This window comes from Catharus ustulatus, chromosome 3, assembly GCF_009819885.2.
Source record: "Catharus ustulatus isolate bCatUst1 chromosome 3, bCatUst1.pri.v2, whole genome shotgun sequence".
Taxonomy (NCBI): domain Eukaryota; kingdom Metazoa; phylum Chordata; class Aves; order Passeriformes; family Turdidae; genus Catharus; species Catharus ustulatus.
The window spans coordinates 15,882,143-15,903,776 of record NC_046223.1 but is presented as its reverse complement, the minus strand read 5'-3'; the positions used below and the strand labels follow the sequence as shown (position 1 = coordinate 15,903,776).

General features: G+C 42.6%; 1 protein-coding gene across 3 annotated transcripts in view; it reads left to right on the top strand.

Moving 5' to 3' along the window:
- The window catches only part of FOXN2 (forkhead box N2), a 30,846-nt gene extending 15,910 nt beyond the window's left edge, over positions 1 to 14,936 (top strand). For 2 of the 3 annotated variants that reach the window (XM_033055856.1, XM_033055857.2), the window contains exons 3-6: positions 2,948 to 3,072; positions 6,616 to 6,680; positions 9,695 to 9,763; positions 11,093 to 14,936. In XM_033055856.1, coding sequence (XP_032911747.1) covers positions 2,948 to 3,072; positions 6,616 to 6,680; positions 9,695 to 9,763; positions 11,093 to 11,610 — 777 coding nt within the window. In that variant the 3' untranslated portion in view covers positions 11,611 to 14,936. The remainder of the gene's footprint in view (positions 1 to 2,947; positions 3,073 to 6,615; positions 6,681 to 9,694; positions 9,764 to 11,092) is intronic. The other variant, XM_033055858.2, reaches the window with a different exon arrangement.
- Positions 14,937 to 21,634: the final 6,698 nt, after the last annotated feature.

Sequence of the window (21,634 nt, the reverse complement as noted above, 5' to 3'; positions counted from 1 at the left end):
ATGTTTTCAATAAACCTCCTTTTCCTGGTAAATATGTGGTTTAAGGTTTTGATTTTTTGTTTGTGGTTGAGTTGTTTTTGTGAGTTTTTTTGTCAAGAGATGGTGATAATCTGTGTAGCTTTTCAAATATTTGGGCAAAGAGCTGGGCAGGTCCCATCCATAAGCCTGTGGAGATTGGACAGAGATACCTTTTATGTGGCAGACCTTTTGGTGAATGTGTTTTATACCTCCTTCAATACAGCCAGTATTTTCCAGTGGGTCACCTTGCTCAGGTGGATGCAGCTGGTGAGCACTGTCCCTACCTGATGGAGCCAGGACTGCTGCCCAGGTGGGAGGCTGATGGATGGACAACTCTCAGCAGCATGGGGACATGTGCCTGCAGTGAGCCTGAGCCACCAGCACCAGCTCAGCTACTCTGCTTTGGTTGCTCTTTGGGCTTTGCTCACTGGACTGTGTTGGGGTGATGGTAGATGATAAGGCTGGATCATGGAAGGCATTTTGTTTCCAACCCACATTTCTGTAATCCAGCCCTGAAATGCTGGGGGCTGGAAACTTACTGTCTTTACAAAATAGCTCCAATGCTTCAAAACACAGGAATTATTTTCCTTCCTTTATTTATTAGAAACATTAGAAAGATGCAGAAAAGGTGATAATACCAAAAACTAATCTCAGAACTATATGATTGCCCCTGTTTTGAGTTGCAGAGTAAGAAGAGCCTGGTGGCCTCTTTTCACTGACTCTGGAGGGATTTTTCTTTAGATCATAAGTAAAAGTTACACCTGCATTTCATTTCAGCACTTCCCTCACAGTTGAAATGAAATATTAACCTCCAAAGGCAGTTTAGCATTTTAGAGTGTCCTGAATTAGTCTTTGCTAGGAGGAATGGCACAGTCTATTCTGGCTTGTTTTAAAGGTGAGTATTGGTTCTGTGGCATTTCCAGCTCCAGCTGTGGCAGCCTTTCCCCTAACACGTGGCACTTGATTTCAGACCTGGGCTGAAATCTACCACCTGTCTTTGCTAAGCAGAGGGTGCAGGCAAAGCACAGGAGCAGCCCCATCATCTCTTCAGCTCAATGTCTACTTTTAGTATCTCCAGAGGTGGGTGGAAGTGTGGTTTCACATTACACATGACCCAAAGAAGTCACCCTGTTTACTGCCTGTTGCATTGGATCTGTCAGTATCTGGATGGCTTCAGGGTGTGCCCGGGTTCAGCTTGCTGTTGCAATACCCACCCAAAATCCTTGTGTTTTGTTGTCAGGGCAGCAAACTGGAGGAGTACCTTGCTGGGAAGATCAAAGAGGGAAATTAACTCCCAGCAGCTGAACTGAATGAGGCATGAAGAGAAAGTGCTCACCTAAAGTAGCAGATGAATAGTGTCGAGTAGTGGTTTGCTGATCAGAGGGCTTCCTGCTGCTCCCTGGGGGCAACAGTCTCCAAGGGAGGGGGGAAAAGAAAAGCCAGTTGTGCATGGTTGGGCTGCTGGGAAAAGGGGTCTGGGAGAGGTGCAGGAAAAGGATCAGGGTGTTAGTCTGTCACTGAGATGATGGATAGAGCCAGCTGGGAGGATGCCCCCTGTTAGTACCTAGGTGGATAAATCATTCTCCCAGCCGCCAGGGCTGTTTATTAATTAAAAGTAAGCTTCTCGATAGGTATCTTACAGGCTATGCTTAGTTTTAGCATGGAAAGATAAGTATAAGGAAGATTCAGGTTTTTTTTAAAAAACAACTTGGAGAGATGCGGCAGCTCAGAGATCTTTAATAAAGGCAGTGGCTTCAGCAGCAATTGCAGAGCTGCATTGCTTTCTCAGCTGGGGCTCTCCCTGGCTTGATTTTTCTCTATTGATGGCAAGGCATTTTCTCTTCTCAGAAAACCCCTGTGACTTAACTTACATGCTTTGTAAGTCCTTTTTAGTCTAGAGTAAGTCATGAAGCATCCATGAACAAATTGGTATTACTGCCCCCTGTGATTCTGGCAGGAGGAGGCCAGCTGGCCACTGTAGGCTCACAGGAGCTTCTCCATGAAGCTTGTGTTTCTGCTCTCATACTTAGCCCCCAAAAATCTTTAGAAGGGTCTTACTGTTCAGATGTACAACTGCCCCATCCTTTTCCCATGTACATTTCCATTTCTGTAGCATCTGTTTTTCCAAAAAAATCTGGTGCTGCTACGTGCAGGGCTTTTAGCTGATGTGTCAGGTCAGTGATTATAGAATTGATTTAAATGTCCTACCTAATTTTCTTCAAGTTGAAAGAACCAGCAGGCTCAAAAAAATAGGTTCTTTATTTAGTAAATTCGCAAAGAAAGCTTTGAGATAAGCAAGAGGTACTTTATCTTCCTTATGTTTAAATATGTGAAATTTAATATCAAGAATGACTAGCACAGGGGTGCTTACATTGTTAGGTGCATCAAAAATGCATTCATTAGGTTTTCAGATTTTGAAAAAGTGGGAATGATCTATTTTGTAGCTGGGCATTGAGCAAGATCCTTTTCCAGAGTGGTGTAAAGTTTAATGAGTATGTGTCTGTATCTAAACCAAGGGGAAGGTGCTTTGGTTTCTTACCTAGAAACCTGTTAAATAAAAGATTGCTGGCCAGTTTGCTGGTGCCTGGACAGATCCTTAAACTCACATCTGTGCTTTTGAGAGTTAAAATAAGGTTTACAGCATTCAGGGGACAAATGAGAATGGGACTTTAGAGAAGGGGCTTTGGAGATGCTATCCCAACTTGCAAGATGGGTGCTTCCACAGTGTATGATGAGGCTCTCAGGACCATTTTCTTGGCTTTGGGACCATCCGCAGTGGAACTGCCTGTGGATGTTGTGCATCAGCTGTGCAGTGGTGCGTGCCTACGTGCAGACATTGCACTGTGCTGCGACTTGGGGATACTAAATTAGAAAGGACTCTACCAGCCTGGTCCTGGATTTTCTAATTTGCTGTGTTTCTTCATTGCAGGTGAATGGAAAAGGGTCATTGTGGTGTGTTGACCCAAAATATAAACCCAATCTTGTCCAAGCACTGAAAAAACAGCCTTTTTCCTCAGCACTTGCATTTTATACTCCACCGGCGTCACCACCCAGGTAGGTGAAAGTTCTCATCTGAGCAGGATGTTGCTCCAGGTGGCAGAGGGTGTTGAAGTGCTGTTATCTGCTGCCACCCAAGAACAGAATTTGAGTGGGCTTTAGGTGAGACCCAGCTGGATGAGGTGGGGAGATGCAATGAGCTCACGCTTTGCAGATAGCACATCTGGGGTGTGTTCAAGTCTCTTATTAACTGTGGGAGAGTTTAAAAGAAGGTCAGGGATGTGCTGGATGTTTTCTGGAGAGCCCAGTTTCTCCAAGAGGGCAGGCAATCCTGGGACCTGGAGCAAAATCCTCTTCCAAGCATAGTCCATTAGGACTGTTCCAGAGTGGTGCCTGGTGCTGCTCTGTGGAGGAGGTGGGTGTCTTTTCCTGTAAGTCACTTGTCTGGATATAAAATGTGTCTGTTCTGTACTTCTGTCAAAAACAATCCAACTTTTCCACAGTCTGAAGTGCTGAGATGCTGCTCTGAGAGGGTTGTTTTTCTCTGAGGCTGTTTAAATGCATTTTGCAGCAGGGATGGAAAAGAGCATAAATGCCATAAATGTAGGCTGAGGTGGGGCATGCAAGACTTCGGAAACCAGGACTTCCTTACCAACACAGTTTAAGATTAGGCAGTAGATTTTGGAGAATTTGAAGTCTAACTCATGTGTCCTGAGTAGAGGAAGAGGAGCAGCAGCTGGGTCAGCCTATGGAGGCAGGAGGACAGAATACAGAGCAGCACTTTGGGTGAGCTAAGTTCTGAGGAAGGCATGCAGCTGGTTTGTCTAGTTCAGGTAAGAATTTGGGTGAGATAAGAGGTAATTAAGGTGTCTGTACAGTCCCTTTGCCTTAACCTTACTGCAAGGAGTTTCCTTAACAAACAGGGGGTGCTGGGATTCCTGGAGCAAGATTTCACTGAGCAGATATTTCTGAGGGTCCAGCAGGACACTGACCCTGGGAGCTGGCATCCAGCCTTAGGGACTCAAGATTTTTGTGTGCCATGGCCTTGTCCAGTGGGGTTGGTAACCCACAAGATAGAACCAGTTGTCGCTGGTCTCTCTCCAGCATGGGCTGGAAAAAGCCAGGCAGAAGTACCCTGTTTTCCAGCTTTCTGTTGAAATTAGGAGCATTACTAAAATAACCCTGAAACATATAAGTATTAAGAAATAGTCAGATTGGAAACTATGAGATGACTGGTGGTATTGCTTGGGGTTTATGGGAATAAAGATTATTGAAATGACTGTAATTGGGCTCTGGAAGATAATGCTTTTATAGGCTTTAATGTCTCTGTGTAAGGACTTCTGGTTTTGGGTACAACTCAAGTGAAGGTTTGGTGCTTGAAAGCTTTAATGCTTTGTTTGTGTAAGTACAGCTAGACTTTAAAATGGAGACAATAACACAGATGGGAAGGGACCTCTGGACATTGTCTGTCCTGCCAGAGGTGCAGAGGATTGACAGACTCAGCCTAGGGCAGGGTGTTCAGAGCCTTGACCAGTTAAGCTTTTAAAGTCTCCAGGGTCTCCAGGATCAGTGCAGCTAAAGTTAAGTGTGGTTTACTTAGCTTGGATAAATGCAACATACCAAAATTAGGTGTGAGGAAGGAGACATTTCATGTGCATGCTAAAGTACTTGGAAGATCAGGACTTTATCTTGAAGCTGTTGTTTTTGGTAACTTTTTTTTCCCTTTACTGAAGCACTAGTCACACTTGCCAACAATTACAAGGAAATCCTGGATCTAATGAAGCCACATAGCAAAATTCCCACTGACTTCAACACGGGAAGGATTTTGCAGTGCTTGTATTTATGAATACAAGAAAATAAGAAGAAACATATTAAGATACCAAACTGCTCCCTAATGAAAGATGTTTTATTTTCCTTCAATAATAAAAAATCACTTATGTGGCTTTCCATCACACAGAAAAACAGATTTATTTTTTCCCCTTCCATGCTTGGATTTGATTTAAATTCTGGCCTGATTTTGGGGAAGCGCCCCCAAGGATCTGCCTTGTTGTAGAGAGAGAGGAAGCCCAGAGATTCAGCTGGAGAGAGGCTGAAATACTGTCCAAATTTATCTTCAGAGTGATCCTAAAATTCAGCTGCGACAGTCTCTGAATTTTCCTGTGGGAAGACCGGTGTTCATGATTATTTTACAGTGTGTGTGTGGGGGGAGTATGCCTATCATTCAGTGCGATTTTAAAATAAAATTTAAGCTGTTGCTTTGAGCAGAAGCTTTCCAAAACTGTAATCTGTGTCTAGTGACACTGAAATTTGTGTTATCATAGATGATTGGCATCCCTGATGCATTTTATTTCTGCACAGCTTGTTCAACAAGTTGCTGTGAGGCCCCTGGCTGCATTCTGGTTCTAGTGCTACACGAATTACAGCCCTGGGCACAGCCACAGTCCTCATCTTGCTCACACCTTATGCATGGCTTGTCTTAATCAATACCAGGCATTAATTTACTTTGGGGGAGCTCTGTGTGAATATGATTTTTTGAAGAATCTGAGCTTAGACAAAAGGATGATGATGTTTAGCATCTCTTTGTACAGTGGATCTGAGGGCTGCAAAGCCAGCCATTTTGAGTTAGACTATTGCTTTCCTTTATTTTAAATTCTTTTTTCCTCACCCATTTTTGGATCTGTTCCTTTTGCACTCTTTGGCTGCTACAAGAAAAGATACAAGACAGTAAACTCCAGTTTTGCACATTTTTCCCATTCAGCTGAGGTTTCTCTTGCAGGTTGGGCTTGAAAATTCTGTCATCACCCTTCAGATTGTTCTAGCAGCACTATAAAAGATGCACATTGCTACATTTCATGCAATTTTAATAATGCGTACTATTTTTGTTGTAGTTACTTCTATCTGCTCACTAATACATTTATAAGAAACTGAATCATTAGGGATGGGTGTGTAGCAGTAAAAAAAAGATGAAAGCTTTAACTTGCCCTTTATTTTGTGAAGGGTTTAAGGGTACTTTGTCTGGTGCAAAGGTGGTCTGAAAAGTCACCCTAGATAACATCAACTTTAAAATCAGCAGTTGTCTTGATTTTTTTCTAAATTTTTTTTTTTAATTTTTTCCTCCTCTCTTCCACAGGTCTTTGCCTATTACTTTTTCGTTTTTTAAATTGCCCACCATTATTTGGAAAAGCAGATGATCACTGGTCCTTACCTGTCCTCTGAGCATCACTATATGCACTAATGTTTTGTTCACATGTAGGTTTTATATACTACAAAATACATATCTTTGTTTAAAATCCAGCCTTTAGGCAGGTGTGGAAGATCTGTAGAAGTCAGTGACTCTTGCCAAGAAGATTTTTGCTTAGTGTGTGTTTGGAGGTGTTTTCCAAATGCTGGTGATAGCTTAAATAGTCCTGCACAAAATATGAACCAGTGCTGAGCCATCTACTGAGGGCAGCAGAAATTGCTTGTCTTCCTGTGGTGAATAGGGTTGGTTTTATTTTTAGCCTTCTATCATCATAATATTATGTATAATATCTGCTGTACCTTGTAGAAATCATTTGCCTAATCAGGGCTTGGCTTTGAGCTGTTGAATTTCTTTTCCAGTAGGTCGTCGTCCCCTCACTACCTGACTTCGGTCCTTCAGCAGAATCATGGCCGATCTCTCAAAGGTAAGGTTTGAATTTCCTTGCACTCTCCTCCCCTGGTTTTGGTCAACAGCATGGACTGCAGCCCAGCTGATGTTGTCTCTGTCCCTGCTCTGAAGGGTCTGCTAGATGACAAAAAACCCCAGATGTAGTACAATGCAGGTGTGTTATATTAACTACTTGGGTATTAATTTTAAATCCATGAGACTAATTTCAAGGTGTAATTGGGGCCATCTTGTTCTGACAGCAAAATACTCAGCTCATGCATCACTCCCAAGTATGACCTACTTAATGAATAGTTCAGTAGGAAACAAATCTGAAAGCTGCACATCTCTTTATTAGCCTTATTGGAGACCAAGAACTGAGAACCAAAGGTAGCAAAGGTTAGTGTGTAAAACTTGTGGTACCAAGAGGGGCTAGAAAGTGTGCTGGGAGTTGCAGCATTTCTTTTGAAGAAGCCAGTTGAGCACAGCTCTTATACCTTGTTAATAAAACTTAATTAGGCTTGTCCTAGAGAAAAGTAATAATACTTTTGATTTTTAAGTGCTGAAAAGTGTACGGTACTCAATTTTAAAAGGGTTAAAGCTAACAAAATGTGTTGCAGAGGAGTGTTGTTACACCTCTTCCAACAGAATAGTGAAAGGCACTGCCCAAGTGGGACCTGATCAGACACTCAGCTCCCTGATTTTGCTGGCTCAGTAGGCTTAGAGGTGAGAAGGTTGCTTTTAGTTTTTGGCCACAAACCAGCAGTTTTGGTTAGGCAGCAAAGCCAAGGCTTTTTGGACACCAAGCAGTGGCCCACAGGTGATGACCACCATGCACCGGCTGGAGGTTCTGTGCTGGCATCTGGGTGGCAAGGAAACATCCCTTGGCTGGCTGGCTGCTGCAGGGCTGCTGGGTCTGGGATTCTCAGGGCTCGTTGGGGAAAACAAGAAATCCCTTTCCTCCTGAGGATCTTGCTGATGTTTCCTGTGACAAGTTTGAAGGTTGCCAGTCTGATGTTGCCTCTTCCATTTAGCTACACCAGCATTGCCAGAATAATGATGGGTATCTGGTGTCATTCAGTTTCTGATGTGGGGGAGCCTGCTCAGCATTTCTCTGGCATTAGAGGCAAGCCATTCATGTTCCTGGGTCCCATAGGGCAACTCTTGTGCAGATGAACAGAATTCCTTGTAGTAAGGTGCTTCCTCAGCCATTCTGCTGGAGAAGCACAAATATGGGAAATACTGCACTGTTGAGAAGAGCAATCACAAATGAAGCCAAAGCACATTATCAGTGACACAGAGCACTGCTAAGAAACCACTGCACAAGTGCCTCTCCTCATTCTTTGGGAGTATTAAGGTACAGAAATACCCTTTGTAGGTAGTAATCCTGCGTTGCATTAATGCCTCTGATTGCTTGTCATTTTAACAAGGTGGTGCTTATATACCAACATCAGATGATAGAACAAAATGTCTGGGATAGCGAGTAAGGAATGGGAATATTTCACTTCCTGATCATACTAGTGGAGCAGTAATTCTTCTTGCATTATTTTTCTACTTCTTTTTATCAGTTGGGTGCATATAACCTATGAATTCAGGAGCTCCATTTCTGCCAAAGGAAGCCAAAGCAGAAGGGAAAAAAAATAATTGTATGAGCACAATGGAGAAGAACCTAAAGCATACTGGATTTAAAATTAAAGGCATGGAAAACAAAGGGGGAAAATGTGTATGTTTTATAACCTGGGTTGGAAACAGCAACTCAGTCCCCTTCTCATGTTGGTAAACATTCCCAAGGTGTCATGTTCTTAAAATTTCTCCTTGGCCAGGGTGAAGTTAGGGACATTTATCAAGATAAGGAATCCATGCTGACAACTCTCCAGTCCTCCTCCCAATACTACCCTCTCCTTAAAGTCAGTGATACAGTTAATACCTGTAATGTGGGGAAGAAAACAAATGCCATCAAAAATGGCATTGCTGATGTTTTGCTTTAACAGTTCCTCCCACAGTTCCAGTTCAGCAAATCTGAGAGCCTGTTCTGCTTGCTGCTGGTCCCTTCCAGCCCTGTTCTCCACTCACTGCTCATACATATGTACATACCTACCTACACCTCAGATGTGATCTTCTGCTCCCAGACATCCAGGCTCTTGTGACAGCTCACTGTCTCTTTGTTCCTGTTTTCCCTGGTTACTCCACCATACACATTTCTGTCCTGTGTAAGGAGTATTCATCATCCATTGCAGAAGTGAACCAAAGAATGGATTGGATTTCCCCTTCTTTAAAGGGCATGAGCATGTCCTGAAATGAGTGGGAAAGGAGTGCTTGTTTCTTTTCCCTCTGACCTTGTTCTGGTTAGGAATGTCACTCACTGCCCTGTTATCCTCAAGGTGCCTTTCAGAAATGTAAGCAATCTACTCTGCAAAGGATGGCGTTTTGCAACAGTGCTTCTCACTGCAGCTGACAGTGCCACAATTCACCTCAACCTTTTCTACATGCCTATTTATTATTTAGATCCCCTTGCTTCCTAGATTGAGCAGTTCAGTGCCCTCTTCCCCCACGTAGTCTCAATTTCTTCCGTTTGACTTACTTGTGTGAAAAATTCTGCTGGAGGAGGGAGCTGTGCTCAATTAGTGCTGCGTTAATGGGCACGGCTGCTCTCAGCCTTGCACATTCACACAGCCAGGGTATGGAGCTGCTGAGGTGCTTTGCTGTGCCATGTGTCTAATCTTTCTCTCCCAACTGCTACAAACAAAAGGCAGTTGTTAAGTATAGCAACAGCATTGTCACATGAACGTTTAATTGTGTCACTGATTCTTGGCTTCAGTGAGTGCAACGTGAGAACTCAGCCTTTGAATGTCATACTTGAGGTATGAGACTGATCTGGAGCAGTACTGAGCTGTACAAGGGTCATGCTTTGTCTGAGTTTGTACATCCCCCCACCCTTGCTCTTTGTTGTAGGCCAGTACAGGCAAATATATATATGTATTCTTTGTATATTTTAGAGACCTCATCTTCTCAGGCTTACCAGAGTTCTAACATTTTGCTGCTTCTGCTTCACAGAATCTGATATTGATGCTGCTACTGCAATGATGCTGTTAAATACTTCCATTCAACAAGGGATGCTGGACTGTAAGCATAAACCATTTTATTCTTGTTTTTCTTCTCTACTCAGTAACTAAATACTTTCTGTATAAAATTTCAGGAAACAAGTATGGTCTAGTTTCCAAATAGTAAGAGTAGTCAAGAAGTAATTCCGGGTTAATTATTCTTTCAGCTAGTATTGCAAGAGTTTTATTAGAAGCAGCCTTTTTTTCCCTTTTCCCAGTTACAGTAATTTCACGATTATAAGCTGCACCATTTTGACTAAAATTTTGGTCCAAACCCAAAGTGCGGCTTATATATGGACAAAGAACAAAAAGTTGCTGTTTTAGTTTGGAGGACAGGTGTCTGCTGAGAAAGGCAGGAGCTTCTCTTTGAAATGGAGAATGTAAACCCCCTCCCTCCAAATTATTATAATTTTGAAATCAAGGGACTCTCAGGCAAAGATATGGGAATTAGGAATAACAGTTCTTTTCTAGGGAAATTAAAATAGAAATACAGTGCTACAAAGAAACAAACTCCAAACCCTGACAAAGTCAGAGTACAACCTGACACCCCGTCAGGCAGGGTGTTGGTAGCAGTCCCATTCCATGGTGGCTGCATCCTCCTGCAGTGACAGATGTGGCTCAGTTGGAGCAGTGCTCCTGTACAAGGTGCAGTTTCCCTCTGGAGGTCCAGTGGTGATGTGGAGAAATCCGGTTTTCCTCTGGAGTCCATTGGAGAAAGGGGCTCCCTTAGTGTCCCAAAACCTCTGTTTTTATCTTGGTAAGGAATGTTGGGCTCTTCCCCCTGGCTGGAGCAACTCCCAATGGGATGCAGTAATTTTATCAGTCACACAGTGGGACTCAATGGCCATTAGCAGAAAATGACTGGCTGGAGGAAGGATGGGTTGTGAAAAGATAAAGAACAATGCCCTGCCTGGTTTCAATGGATGGCCCATTAGCAGAATATCTCCCATGGAGATAAGGATCACTGCCCCCACCCTCAACAGATGGTGATAGAACAGATACCTGTTATCACACTCTGTATTGTAACCCAAGACAATTGCTGACACCTGGTCATGTGACTTATAATCAGGTGCATCTTATAATCATGAAATTACTGCAATTTTTATATTTTTCTGCAAAGTTCTATCCTGGCCCTCTCTGTGCTAGATAGTAAGAAGAGTTTCTTGGTTACTTCTCTGTTCCTCTAGCTCTTAGCTGAGATTAGGTGGTTACTGTTGTGCTCTGTGAGTGACAATAAACGGGCTCATTGCGACACTTAAACGCTGGAATTCAGTTTCCCTAGCAGCCAGCTGGGCACAGTGTGCACGTGGTGCAGGGGCACTTGCCTACTGACACATCTTGTTTTTCACAGGTGAGAAACCTCAGCCTCTGAAGACACCCAAGAAGAGGAGCTACGGCAGCGCGTTCAATCCTCCCAGCTCCATAAACCTGCCGGAAAATGATTCTGCGGCCACCAACATCGATCCGAGCGAGGATCACAACTACAGCGCCAGCAGCATGGGCTCGCAGCGCTGCGCCTCCCGCTCCAGCGTGTCCTCCCTGTCCTCCCTGGACGAGGTGTATGAGTTCATTTCCAAGAGCAGCCACGACGGCAGCGACGGCAGCGAGGGCTTTCACAGCGAGGTGGACACGGATGGGGACTATGAAGACGATCCTCTCGGAGACAGTGGCTATGCATCCCAACCCTGTGTAGATACCTCTAAGGAAAGTCTGCCCAGCGAGAAAGTATTCGAGGAGCTGTGTCAGGAGATCGATGAGGAGCTGAAGGAAGCAGCAGGGTCTCTGCTCCACCTTGCTGGCATCCAAACGTGCTTGAGTTCCTTAATAAGTACTGCAAAGACCCACTGTCACAAGCAAAGGAAAAAATAATATGTTTGTCAGTGTTGAATATATACATATATTTTTTTTAATTGTGGCAATACTCTTCTACTTTTGCCCTTCACAAGGGAGATCAAAGCCATAAGAGGACTCACTGCTTTTTTTTAAATTTTTGGCGCAAACTATAATTTAGCCATTTATTTTTAAATCACCACCTAAAAAGAAAATATTTAATCTTCTCAAATTAGAAGATATGCATGACTTGTGAAAACCCAAAAACATACTTTACGATCACTTAATTTTTTTTTTCTTTTCAATAGTTGACTATTATTTTCAGAGATATGTTTGTTCAGATGCACACTGTGGATCATATTTACATCTCTGCTGGCCCCATCTGCAGAGGTGAATTTTGTTCTGTCTAAGGGCTCTGACTTCCATGTAAAGGATTCAAATTCATTTTGCAATAAGAGAATCTCTTTATAGTTCCTAGACATCCTTCAGCCAAAAAATGTTTTTTTGTGGTATGTTGAACTTTATCCCTATTTTTCTTTAAAATCAGTGGTGATTACTTACATCTTCCTGTAGATGATGCCTTTTTTTTTTTTTTTTCATTTTCTGTTCAAAAATGGGTAAGCAGTTCTGTTGGAGTGGGTTTAACAGTACTGTACATACAAGGATGCCTTAAGTATGTTGCAGAATTGTATACAGCTATCCAAGGTCATCTTTCCTGTTGCTGAAAGGTAGCATGATGTGCCATAAACGTTCTCACAAATGTGAAGCTACTGCTTCCACCAGGTGTTGGGCAAGCTGGGTGAAAATTAGGAGCAGAGCCACTTAGGAAGCCAATGTCCACTGTTGAAAACAGTACTGGATTCAGCCAAAACTTAACCTTTCCCTAAGGGAGTATTTTCCTGGCTATTTGAATGCCTTTCTTAGACTAATGTGGGTTTTTTGCCCTTTTTTCTTTTTTTTTTTTTTTTTTTTTGATTTGTCAGTCTCTTCATGAATCCTGTCCTAAACTGTGTACTTCCAATGCAAACACAGCCGTGCTGCTGAAGGTCTGTTGCTCTGAGGGCCCATTCCAGTGCCTCTTGAAGACAACGGTGGTGCTCCTGCTGACTCAATGGCTGTTGGATCAAGTGTGAAATATTCGAGGTTCTTTGTGTTTTGGAATTTAAAGCACAAACACTAGGAGAGAAAAAAAAAGTTGGGGGTTTTTTTGGTTTTTTGTGGGTTTTATTTCTTTTTGCAATTCAGTTTTGAGAATGTTTTGTTTTATTTCTTGAAAGGGAAGGAAAATACTCTGCTTCATTCCTGCTTTGTGTGAGCACCTGTTAGCCTACACCTGTAACAGGGCAACATGTGCAGGGGTGTGTGCATGTTCCAGCTATCACAAGTGCTGCACTAGCCAATTAGATTTGATATTGGATGTGTTACTGATGGGTAGTAGGGGTAAAACTCGCCATTTAAAGGAAAACTAAGTACCAATGCAGTGCTTCTTAGGATTTCAGGAGCTGAAGATGTGAATGCTTGGTGGAACTGCTTCTTCTTGCTCATGGGTTGCTTTTGAACCCTCATGGAAAACTGCAAAGGGCAGAGCTTGTGTCAATGTAAAAAGGAGGATTCAGATACACAGAAATACTGTGAGCAGCCTGAGGGTTTGCTCAGTGCCATGATTTCAGTTTCACACTGTTGAAGAGGGGTGCTGCCTGCCTCCTGCTGAAGTGGCTGCAGCTTTCTGTAGCTTCCAGTGAAAGCTGGATCAAGGTCCAGGTATTCTGGAAGCTGTGTTCTTAGTCAGCTCCATGGTTTGATTTGGTTCTGAATTACTTTTCACCTCAGATAAAATTTGAGGAGGTTAGTGCTTATTGGGAGTGTGGCTGTGCTGCTGTTAACCCTGAAGTTGGTGACAATGACTTCAGCATATCTGAAGGATTGGGATGCTAACAATGCATTTAATCACCATATGCAATGACCAGTGAGAACCAGTTACTAACCAGCAGTTAGCAGCAAAAGCTGCATCCATCCACCCTTACAGCTGGGAGAACTGGAACTGTGGAAGGGGGAAGCAGGCACAGCCTTTCCCTGGGACAGAGCGGTGCGGCGGGGCCGTGCTCTTCCTGCTCTTCCTGCTTTGCTGTCTTCCCTCTCTGCTTCCAAAGGGGAAGGCAGATGAGCTGTGCCCCAGCCCTGTCCCACCATGTTGTCCCAGACCTTTGCCCGCACGTTTGGCAGCAAGGACCGACAGCTCAGTTGTGGAACACCTCTCTTGGCAGTGGGAGAAGAGCTGCCCTTCCTTTCTCTTACATATCTGTTTGGTTCGGGTTTGTTTGCCACCTCAGTTAGAGATCCTGGTGTACATAGTATAAATGGAGTATAATTAAAAGTTATTTTGATTGTTGGGCTTTGGGTTTTTTTAGTGACATATGTAAAATGTTGATGCCAATGGTTGACTTGGATACATTTTGGCAAGAAAAGTATTAATGAACCACATTCAGTTCTTAAAATGCAGTGAAGAAGTGTATGAGACCCGTGTTCATGGGGTTGCTCTGTTCAGGGTAAATCTGATGTGATTACTGTACAAACCTATAATGGCTTTTCAGATTCCAATCCTAAATTACTGATCTGCAGAAGTCACATCAAATGTTTTTAAATCCAACCATAAAATGGAAGTTGTGTGGTTTGCAACTTTTTATCAGCCTGAAAAGTACAAGCTTTAATTAAAGCAAAGTATACTCATACACGTTAATAATGGTGTGGTCAAAATATTTATTGAAAAGAAAAGGTAGAATATTTTAAATGTTGCACCTGCTATTTTATCTTAAAGCACATTCTTCACACCTAACTGCCAGTGCCATTATCAAGTCTGTTTTGTAAATGTACATTTCTTCAAACTAAAAAGTGCATAATTAAAAGTATTATGTTACTGCCATATAGTGATATAAAACATTTTATAATTGCCAATTCATTGTAACTATTATTTATTTAAAAGTGAATTGTAAGAATGCTTTCTGATCAAATGAACCAGAGTTGTTTTTAAACCATTCCCATTAGCTTGTTTCTAATGTAGCATAAGCAATGTCCTTGGGTTTTTTTAGAATAATTTTGCCAGTAGGTGACCAATTCTAACCCTTTTTCCTCTGGTTTAGTCCTTTACCCATTTTGAAGACGATTTACAAAAGTTTAGTTTTTTGTATGCTAATCTCTGTTAATTAAAATGTTTATAAATTTTATTTTTACCAAAGAGATGCAATTCATTATGACAAAATATTGCAGAATAAACTTTGTTTTATAACATTTGTGACTTTTTCTGCCCACATTTTTCATTCAGATGATCAAAGGGGCTTTTCTAAAATAAACAACGTTGCAAACAGAAAGCACTGTGTTCTCTCTTTGTCTGCAGACCCTGGCTCTGGTCTCAGTGCTGCTGTCTTCCACCTTCCCATTTAAACTTCTTCCACGAGACTGGGCTAGTGTAAAAAGCCCGATGGATGATTCATTGTGGCTTGGTTGAGATGTTTGTATGCATGTGGAAGTCATGTGTGAAATACTTACCAGCCCATAGCAGGATTTGCTTACAGTCACCTTGATCCATAGCTGGCCCCTAATGTTTGAAGAGCATCCAGTTAAGGCCACAGTTTCACCCTTTAACCTGCAAACTAAGGAATGTTTTGACATCTTGGAAATTGCTGAAACACTACTGCCTAACTCCTGCCCTCCTGAGCACAGCACTTGTTTAAACAGAAATAACTTGAGTCTTTTGCTAATGAAATACCTGTGATCATTAATTGTTCTGTGCCTGTGCTGCTATGGCCAGGTTGCTTGGATGAGTCTCAAAGATCAACTGCCTAGACAGGACAGGTAATTTTAAAAATGCACCCCTGGATAAAGCAGCAGAGGTCTTGTTTGGGTTTTTTTTCAATGTTTGCTTTCTCTAGATAATGACTTATGATGCCTGTTGGTTCTTTATACATAGGGCCTTATGGACAGCACATAGGTGGGAATAACTCCTCTTAATCCTAGCAGGAATGGTATTCCCCATCTCATTTTACACCTCAGCTTGCTGCTCCTGGGTCAGCTTTTCTCTCAAATGCACACACATGGTGTGGACCCTCCCAGTGCCTGAGAGGCAGAAGCACCAGAGGAGGAAAACAAGATGGGACACCATGATGTTTATCTCCATTAAAAGCAGACATTGGCCCATCTCTTTTATTTTTATTTGTTTAACCCACTGGTGTTGTTGAGTTAAGCTTGCTCTCTACATTCTGATGACAACACAACTTTCTCAGTACTTCAAGTGGTAACAGTCGGTGTTAACAAAGACTTGTTTTATTGCCATATCTAACAAAATTTAAAACACATTATAGAATATATGTGCACTATTAATATGTTTGATTTAGTGTTCATCTTAATAGACTAATAAGAGAACAAGTGCTCTAATTAGTTTGGACAAAATTACAGCCATGTATTATATGTTAATGATACCTTTTTATTTATTATTCACTATATTATTCTAAGAACCTTGAGCTTGTTGTTAAATTTCCCAGGAGTGTTTTCCTCTTATGACTTTGCTGGAAATTATCCTCTGTATGGAGCCCACAACTCTCAAAATAAAGCACTAACTGAAGCAATTATGCACTAACAGCAGCTGTATTTTAAGGACAGTTGAAGAAATACCTAATAGCTTAGATAGATTTGGAAAAAAGGGTTATCTAAATTTGACGTGGACTATGGTTATTCTTTCACAGGTTTTGAGGGTACAGGTACCTGTAAGTGTTCTTGTTTTGAGTAGTCTGAGTGAATACATGTTGCTTAGAGATAATTACATAGTAGTCCAGCAATGCTGTTACTGTGAACTTTACTGGGATATTTAGCCATATAAGTCTTCCCTGCTTTTATCCATGAGGATGGTTCTTGCATCTGGGAAGGTGAAGCAATATCACCTCTGCTTGAATTTTCAGTCTTCAGATCAGTTGTGGTTTTTTTCTCCCCTTTCCTTCAGGAGGCTCCCCTGAAAGCTGCCTGCTCTTACCATTGTAAACTCCTTAGAGCTGACATAAAATTACTCCCTACCCTCTGCCAGGGTTCATTTAAACAGCTCTTTGTTAAACAGCGGCGTGTTTATTTTCCTATTGCATCAGTACAAAAGCAATCATTTCTCTCCTTAGACTCTTGACTTGTTAAACAAACCAGAATTATTTGTTTTCCGTTTGGAAGACATGATCTTCATTCCTCTTAACCACTTTTCTGTACCTCAGTTCCAGACAAGTCAGCCTGCTGGCACGTGCATGAGAAGAGAGAAAACCACTCTTCTAGAGTGCTTTTTTTTTTGAAACCTGGCCTTAATATTTCCCTGCTTTTGCAGCAAATGCCTGCATGGCCTTCACCTGCTCACATGCAGTTGACTAATCCCATTATCAACTAATATGTCCCTATCTTTGTTCTGCTCCACCAGTGCCAAATGGTGAGGTCCCTATCCACAGGAAATTTGGTAGTTCATGACCTGGCAGTTGATTTAATGAGATCTGTGATCGTTGTGATCCTTCCTGGTGACCTTCCTGCTCACCAGGAGCAACTTTTTGGCACAGCCTTCCCAAAATAAAGAAGGACCTGTCTGTGCTCTTTCAATGCTCAGAGAAGACATCCAGTGTCCTAAATCCAGTTATGTCTATCTGGGTGTTGCTTTTATGCTGGTTTCCATAATCTCCATTTCCTTGATATTTTGACTATCCAGGCCCTAATGGGCAGCGTACTAGGTTGGACTGGATACCAAATTTCTGTATCCAATCCAGAGGTGCTGACAGCAGTTCAGAATCTGGGTGTTTTCATACTTAGAACACAGGATGGCTCCTATCAGACTCACCTCAGATGCTCTGATGTGCTTATGTGCTTTAGAGTTCCCAGGCAGGTGTTCAGAAAAATCTCAGGAGGTGCCTGTACCAACCTTAACACAGCATCCCTTTGAAAAACAGGTTTTGTCCCTCAGGGGCTTGGTATCTTGGTTCCTTACTAAAATCCAGTAGGTTCCCAGTTGTTACAAGTGCTAAAATTAGCTCAGTGAACTGAATTTTCAGTTATTTTCAGTAAGGGTACATTTTATTCTCTCTGGCTTTGTGCATGTTTTCTAAACTGCCAGTGGAGCTTTCCATGCTCTGAATATGGTCAGGGCTCCACAAATAACAGGCATTTTTCCTTTCTTTTGGCTCTGAGTAATTTAAAAGATGAAAACTCCACCTGTTGAGTTTGGCTGTGATGTGCTGGCCGACAGGTCCCGCTGTTCTGCGCAGGCTCTTCCCTAGGTCAGGTAAGGTGTGGGCAGAGCTGAGCTATTCCAAAAGAGAAGATGTTTCCTTAAATCTCTGGGTATTAACTCCAGTGCAATCGTGTTGGCTGCTACCTTAAAATATGATGTCACCTTGCCCCAATCACAGCCCATTTTCTGTGAGTGTGATGTGATCTCCCCAGAGAAGCATCCTCTGAGTGACAGCAGCATCCCGTGCGGCCGTTGCTAAGCGACAAGATTCGGCTTTCAGCAGGATCTAATTTTAAAGTATTTAACCCTAGATCTGTCAAGGTTCATTATTTCCAGTGTGCTGGGTAATCCCTACTTGTTGGTGCCCAACTTCACAAATGCCCTGCTCCTTGTAGCGGTGCTGTTTTATTTATCACAGTGGATGCCTCAGAACAAGGAGAAGCAAAAATGCCCCAGGTAAAGCTCGATAACAAATTTCATGTTAGCTCTGATCTATACACAAATATGGGACACAATTAGAGGTGAAAATCCTGCATTGTTCTGGGAATCTTCCTTTCTTTGCTGGCTTGTGCAAGTGGCTCACCTCTGCTTTCCTTCTAAGGAATGCTGGATTTCAAGTGAATGAGTGCTGATGGCAATAACAATTAAGCTTCAATTTTTAGTAATATTATGTGTCCTTGTTTTTTTCTGTATTTCAGCTAAGTTAAGAAGCTTGTTGTCTTACCTAAAGGCATTAAAAAAAAATGTAATTTTAAATTGATGGGGATTTTAATAGTGGAAAACTTTAATTCCTTTAAATCATTACAGATAATGATGAAGCTCTACAGAGAATTTTTGTTGGTTGGGGGTTGTTTGGTGAGGCTTTTTTTTTGTAGTTATCTGCATTTTCTTTCTTTCTAAAATGTAGAGGCCTGGAATGCTACTCAGGTATTTTACCAAAAAAAGAAAAAAATTCTGACTAGCTGTGTCACTCTTTGATTAATTACTACAAGCCCCTGTAAGTGCACTCAAGTTCACTGCTACCTTCTTAATGTGATGTCTCAGCTGAGATAATGCTGCTGTAACTGCTAAGTATCATAACAAAAGAAAACTGCACAAGCCCTTCCTCCCACCAAATGCAGTAAAATTTCAAAAAATATATTATTAATATTTTAAATGCTAACATTGTTCATCTCAGCCTCATAATCCCACTTAGGATTCTTCCTCCTCCTGTTGTTAGGGTTTAAAATTGACACCACGTTGCTCCTCGTGCTGTCTCTTCTTCCCAGTTCATACCAATCCACAAAGACAAAACTGTCCCTGCCAAGGCACTTTTTTCAGCAGTTGATTTGATCAGGATACTCCCCTGTTGCCTTTTAATCCTCCCTTCCACCACTCCCATTCCCATTCCCATTGCTGGGCTCATGTTGCCCCAAAAAAAATGTGTATGGTTTTCTCCTCCTGGCATGGTGTGTTGTCAGTGAGGAGCCATGCCCCACATCTCCTCCATCCCTCTTCTTTTTCCATCCTGGTCTTTACACATCAAAGACCTGGTTTTAGCTCAGTCCAAAAGTCCAAATCATTCCCAGAGGCACCTCGATCCTTTTAAAATGAATAATGAAAAATAGATAATGAACAAGAATAGTTCTGATTAAATGTTCCCTGGTAAACTCCTGGTAGATCTCCCAGCTCTCTCCTTTCTCTGCTCATGTGTCTGTCTCTGGAGAGAAGACAAACCCATTACATCTTTGCTGCAGTAACAGCTGCAGGTTTGTGGATGTTCCTTGCAGGGCTAAGTCAGGACTTCTTTCCAAGGCTTGCAGATCTGTGTCACAAGGGGCACACGAGAAAGCATCCACTTCTCATTCCATAATCTTCGCAATGCTCCTCCTCCATTATTTCTTTCTCTATGAAATCAGGCAATTTGTCTCTCGAGATTTCATGTATATTGCTTTTATTTCTCTTTCTCCAGCAAACATGAAAGACTCTGGAATCTCAGTGTGGCAGTTCTAGCCAGGCTGAGGTTTCTTAGCTATGGCCCCTGCAAGTGTGAAGAAAAGCAAGAAACGAAGCTGTAGAAGAAGTACAGACCTTCAACAATAGATAGCAAAGCTAGGGAAGAGGTTTCATTTCTCTAAAGAGGGGGAATTCCACATTTAAAAAAAAAAAAAAAGTAACCCCCAGACTTTTTGAGCTAAGTTCTCCTGTTTTATGGAGTGAGTATCAGTAAGGATTTTCTGTGGAGCAACAGCAGTTTCTGCTGTTGCACCCAGGGCTGCTCTGTGTTGTACCCACATAGAACGTGAGCTGCAAAGTTCAACTCTGACTTATCACAGGCAGTTGCCTGCTCAGTTTTTCCAGCTTCTTGTCCTCAGCAATTCCTTTCTGCACAAAGGCACCGCTCCCCTGGCCATGCACACACCCTATAGATGACTCAAGCTATTTAACCTATGGGCTGGGAAGTGACATGGGAGAGAGAGGGAGAGAGAGAGAGAGAGACTTGTTCTCATTTATATTTTTAAATGCTATGGGAACACTGAAATTAGGATAATGAATAAAATAATAATTAAACTGGTCCATGAGACACATTATCTATACATATATATATATGTATTTTTAATTTTTTTTTGTTACTTGCCTTTTTTATCAGAGGTTTTCATGAGGTGAAAGGTTATTTACAGTCACCATGAGGAATAAGGAGCGTGCGTTGTGAGCACACATCCTGCTGTTCAGACTTGCCGTTGCTACGATAACAGAAACAAAACACCAGTTACGGGTGTTCGCAGCTTCCGAGGATGTGGTTTATGCGCTGCTTGTGATAGTCTGATGACTGAAGATGGCTCTCTTCCAATAATTTTTGAATTTTGTCTGTCTCTTAGAAACCCTTTTGTTGTGAGTACTTGTGAGGACAGATGTGATGACAATGAAGTTTATTTTCCCAAAGCACAGAAAATATCCTCGATAATTTAAATAATATTCTTTGTTTATTTCTTTACCTGCACCTATTCTCGGGGTCTGTGAGTATAAGTCCTGACCAACCAGACCAAAGGGAAGACATGATTTGAGCAGGAAGAGAGGACAAATAAGCTTGAAAACAGGATGTTTTTGAAACAATCACAGTAATTCTTAAATAAACTAGTTGTCTTGAGACAGCACCTAGAATTCAACACTCATTGTCCCAGCTGCTGAGCACAGACACAAGGGAATGACAGTCTCTGTAACACTGTCTATCCTTTGCTGTCTGTTCTCCCCCCATGGAAACAAAAATGTCATGAGTGCTGGGAGGGATTCCTTTGCTCCACACGTCACGTCTGAGCTTGCATGAAGCTCTGCTGCCATAACCTGTACTTATATTCCCGTGGGTGTGTTACAGAAGGCAGTACAGTAATTTCACGAATACAAGCCGCAGCAATTTGACAAAAATTTTGGTGGAAACCCGGAAGTGCGGCTAATAGTCGGGTGCGGCTAATATATTAATAATTTTCTGACATTTACAACCCCAGACGTGCCAGCCAGAGTGCCGAGCCAAGCACCGGCCAGTAAAAGCCGGCATTCCGCAATTGTTACAGTGTTACCGTGTTGCCCTGGCTCCCTGCAGGCAGCACGGGGGGCGGGGAGAGAGGCGGGAGAGCTCTCTTCTTCCCTCCTCTGCTGCAGCCCAGGGGAGGAAAGGGGGGGGGGGGGCGCCGCCATTGCCGCGGAGGAGAGGTGGGGGGGGGGCGCCACCATTGCCGCGGCCCGGGGAGCCGACGGGGGGGGGGTGCCGCCATTGCCGCGGCTCCGGGAGCCGACGGGAGCCCTGCGCAGCCATTGCCGCGGCCCGAGGAGGGGGGGGAAGTGCGC